Source organism: Rhea americana, unplaced genomic scaffold (genome assembly GCF_003343005.1).
Source record: "Rhea americana isolate MKP2758 unplaced genomic scaffold, rheAme1 scaffold_172, whole genome shotgun sequence".
Lineage (NCBI taxonomy): Eukaryota > Metazoa > Chordata > Aves > Rheiformes > Rheidae > Rhea > Rhea americana.
The window spans coordinates 1,340,566-1,344,741 of NW_028185839.1; the positions used below are offsets into that span (position 1 = coordinate 1,340,566).

The 4,176-nt window shown below is 43.2% G+C and overlaps 1 protein-coding gene across 6 annotated transcripts in view; it reads right to left on the bottom strand.

Annotated features, from left to right (window-relative positions):
- Window positions 1–95: 95 nt before the first annotated feature.
- The window catches only part of FBXL8 (F-box and leucine rich repeat protein 8), a 7,555-nt gene continuing 3,474 nt past the window's right edge, over window positions 96–4,176 (bottom strand). Inside the window, exons 1-4 of one of the 6 annotated variants that reach the window (XM_085301116.1) lie at window positions 4,075–4,170; window positions 3,622–3,789; window positions 2,851–3,084; window positions 96–2,162 (exon numbers count right to left, since the gene is read on the bottom strand). In XM_085301116.1, the coding sequence (XP_085157242.1) occupies window positions 1,187–2,162; window positions 2,851–3,014 (1,140 nt within the window). In that variant the 5' untranslated portion in view covers window positions 3,015–3,084; window positions 3,622–3,789; window positions 4,075–4,170 and the 3' untranslated portion in view covers window positions 96–1,186. Of the gene's footprint in view, window positions 2,163–2,850; window positions 3,085–3,621; window positions 4,171–4,176 lie in introns of those variants that run through there. The other 5 variants (XM_085301115.1, XM_085301113.1, XM_085301114.1 and 2 more) reach the window with 5 other exon arrangements.

A 4,176-nucleotide genomic window follows, 5' to 3' on the forward strand; every position in this document is an offset into this window, starting at 1 on the left:
GCTACAGATCCCATGCTATTTGCAAGGGCCAAGACAAATAGTTTGGCGATTCTTTTGGGGGAGAGGAGAGGGTAATGACAATAGCTACACATAGATCCAGATGTYAATATACTATTATTATTATTATTAATTATTATTCAAAATGCTTTATATAGTTCTAAATCAGTGCTTGCAACGTAGTCTGATGCGAGGATTACTTCAACTCAGAAAGTGCTCTGCAAGTAGCATTCACCAAAATTTTTGGCACAACAGACCAACACACACACATGCTAATTCAGATGCAAAATACCTTTGCAGTTTTCCACTGAGTATAAGATCATATGCAAAAACTGTTAGCACTCTTTTTTTCCTAAGAAACACTAACAATATACTGAAAGCAAAGGTCTTTGCAAAAGGCATTCAAATTACAACCTGGAAACCTGCTTTCCTGAGTAACAGAAAGAAAGGAGGGACARGGGAATAAGCAGGCCACATTTCCTTTATAATGGCCTTGTCAGGGTTTTTTTTCCATTAAGTGATTTTTCTCCTGCCTATATTCTACATCATAATTCAGGTCCTGTTTAGATCCTTCCACACTGGAAGTTTCCTGGCAACCAGATAACAGGTGTGAGCTCCCCAGTGCAGAAATGCCAAAAGAGGAATTATCAAAGTGAAAGTGGATTTTCCATCGGATGACCACAGTTCTTTACTTAGCTCATTTAACTCGCGTGGCTAAGTACCATACTAGATAAAGAATGGCTGCAGCATTGAAAGTGCCACTTCCTTAACTGTCTACACAAGTAATTGCTAGCACCATGACACAGCGTGCTTGTCATTGGGGTTCTCTTACAGTGCAAAATCACAATTACATTTTGCTGAGGTCCTCAGTAAAAATGCATGAACAGTAAACTCGGCATTCCTGATGTTGCTAAATAAAGAAGCAGAGGAGAAAAAAGGCCTGCCCTCCATACCATACAAGAAAAAAAGGCAATTTTTTCTGTATAATCCTTTCTCTATCGCATTTGCATATAAATGCTTAGTGTCCTGAACAAGTGGTCATCACATTTAACAGCCAAGGCTGGTAAGCTAGCACGCTCTAAGTGAGAAGCAGAAGGAATTTTGACACATTTTCCTTGTATCTCTAAATCTTCCTTCATTGTACTCGTGCAGATCCACACAATTTCCCCAGGAAGTCAGGAGGGACCAGTCACTGAACTATTACTGGTTTCCAAGGGTGCCGTTCCTTGATGATCTTGAGTGTGTATTGTTTCAGACTGGGGCAGTGTGTGAGGAACGCTTCTACCACCTCCTGGCTGACCACACAGTAGCAGTGGATCTCCAGTAGATTTCTGCACTTCCTAGCCAGATCTATTAGCGAGACATTTAAGTCCTCTGAAGATGTGGTTTGTAATGTCAACTTCTTTAAAGTGCTGCTGTAGCTGTGGGTGACAAACCTAATCTGATTCACCATGTAAGTACAGGTATTAAGTTGCAGTGTGCTCACAGGTATATTGAACTTCAGGATCTGTGGTATTTTCACGGCGGGGACCGTATGATCAAACTCTAGGTCTACACAGAGCTGAGGATGCTTTTGACTTACAGCAGCCCAGAGCGCTTCTGAGATAACAGGGATATACTTGTCCAGGCGCTCACAGAATATGTCTAAATAGATGAAAGGTGCTCTTTCTGGCTTGATCAATTCCATAAAAACATCGTCAGACAAGCTGGCGTAGTAAACCCCCAAGGTCGAGAGTTTGGGACATGCTCTGAGAACTTTCCTAATGGTATCAGGTGCCACGTTGCATACCAGGGTGTGGTTGTTGATGAACAAACTGCGTAAGTTTGGGTTGCTGGTGGCTAAGAGTTCAACAAGTTCATCATCAAGAGTAAAGGGCATTTTTCGAAAATCGATGTGCTGAAGATCCGTCTGGTTCTTCGTGTCGCATATATTCCGTATGCTCTGCAGGATGTCTTGGCCAGAGTAGAAGTACGGGTTCTCCCCATGGCACACAACGCACAGTTGCCGCAGTTTGTGATTCTCTTTTGCCAACGCATCTAAGACGCGTTTGACATTCTTCCGGTTGATCTCCTTGGACTGGTCAAACACAATCTTCAGGTGTTTGATTTGGCTGAGGAACCGCAGGAAGCTCTGCAGCATGCCTTCCTCATCCTCTAAATCACAGCTAGAAGGGTAATACAAACCATTACTCACCGTGGAAGCTGAACTGAGCAAGCATAGAGCAGATACTCTCCTTTACTAGTGTTTCTGTAACGGTTTACAGCTCCCTCAGAGGTTTCTTCTAATTTAAAGCCTGACAAGTCTGTGTAAGGTAGTGGYTGAATGCCGGGGAAGGAGTCAGGAGGTGAGACAAGTCAGCCTTCAGAAAGACCTATCAAAGTGACCTATTGAAGATGCTGGACCAGTCACCTCCAAATGTCTGAGCTTCCTTCTGCCTCATCTATTTCAGCTGTCAGCTTTTGACCGTAAGGATTGTCCCTTGCTACATCTCTGGATGGGAACGATCACAGTTCTGCATAAGCAGTAGGTGCCACGATGAGGATGGCTATTCAGTAACTCCTTGTCTCTTGCCATTTTTAAATTGCCTTTGCAGCAACTTAGCTAAGAAAGCAGTACTTTCCATAAAACCCAAATCACCAGCAGCTATTAAAAAAAACTCAACATGTAACATAACTTTCTCTATTACATAAGCAGGTACCAGTCACGTAAGACAGTATCATCACACATGGAAGTCACAACTAGTGTTAATAATATCACAGCAGAGCAGTGGAAATATTTGATAYGCAGCAAAAACGTAATGATCTAGTTTTGTCTGCAGAGATGTTCGGACGTTAGAAACACACTCCTCTTACCTGATCTCCGTGAAATGCCAAACAGAGCTAGAAGAAACAGCTGTGGCCCACTGTCTGCACACRTGGAAGACTGTATATCTATCTCGAAGAGAAAGATAATTGAAAATCTGGATGAGGATTTCTTCCGGGATGTAGTTCCATAGTCCTGGAGCTGAAGCAGGCATTTTGTTAATTCAGTCAGGTTTAAAAATGTTGAGAGCAACTTCCAAGACTGCAATTAATTTTCAAACATCCCTGTTCCAAAAAAAAGAGAGAGAGATGTATTAGGACTTATTTACCAGATCAAATCAATGTGACTAGAGGAGRTTTAAAAACTGAAATTTCACCAAATTTTGAAATTCAAAACAAAAATGGGGAAAATCTACTGGCTAATTATTTTGTACATTTTACCAGTCAAGCCCATGAAGCTGGATGGCGCTTTTTAAGAATTATAGATGTCATAGATCAAAGAGCTTTGGAAAAGAGCTTTGGAAGAAACTTTCTTTTCTGCAGCCTGCTTTTGCTATCCCGAGTAATAAAAACGCAGGGAAATTTTCTGCTAGTGCTGCACTGGTATTCAAAGCTGGAGGTGAATTTCTCAAACTGTGGAAAGAAACCTCTTTGCAAAATACAACCTCTGCACAGAAAACTTGTGCTACGCATGCAGTTTTTAGTGACTCTGAAACCAAAAGCTCACGGTGGAGACTGGCAGCTAAGTGACAGCGGTCCTCGCCTGTTATAAGGTGTGGCACTTGGAAAGAAAAGTTTTATTATTGTGACTCCACTATTTACCAATTACATTTATACACGTCAGACTTGGAAACTGAAGAGTATATTTGCTGGGAGTTATGATGCAAAGGAATAACCACATGGGAAGAAGTCTGAGGTTTGCAGCATCATAACACTACACAACATTTGCATAATCTTCTTTCATCTGTGTTGTAGCCACATTCTAGGTTTCTGCACAAATAAAAACACCAGCAGTGCATGTTTTTTCTGTCTTTCCATAAGCAAATGGGGGATTTAAAAACACGAGACCTTTAAAGTCTGCAAACACCTCCCTTCCTAGACTAGCGCGGTGGAAAGAGCCGAGCCTCAGCCCCGCACGCCTTCCCAAAACACCGTTTTGCAGTGTCACTCGTTACTTGGAAGGGGAGGTGGCCGCAGCGCAGCAGCCACGCTGCCCTGTCTACCACCCTCTCTGCTGATCGCGCATTTGCCAGGACACCCCAAACCAACTCTCACGCGTCCGATTCCCGTCGTTTTCGTTACGGTGTTTCTCCTTAGAGCCCCTGCGCGCCGAGTCCTGCGGAACGCGGCGCGGGGCCCCGGGCCGGCCGGGCGCGG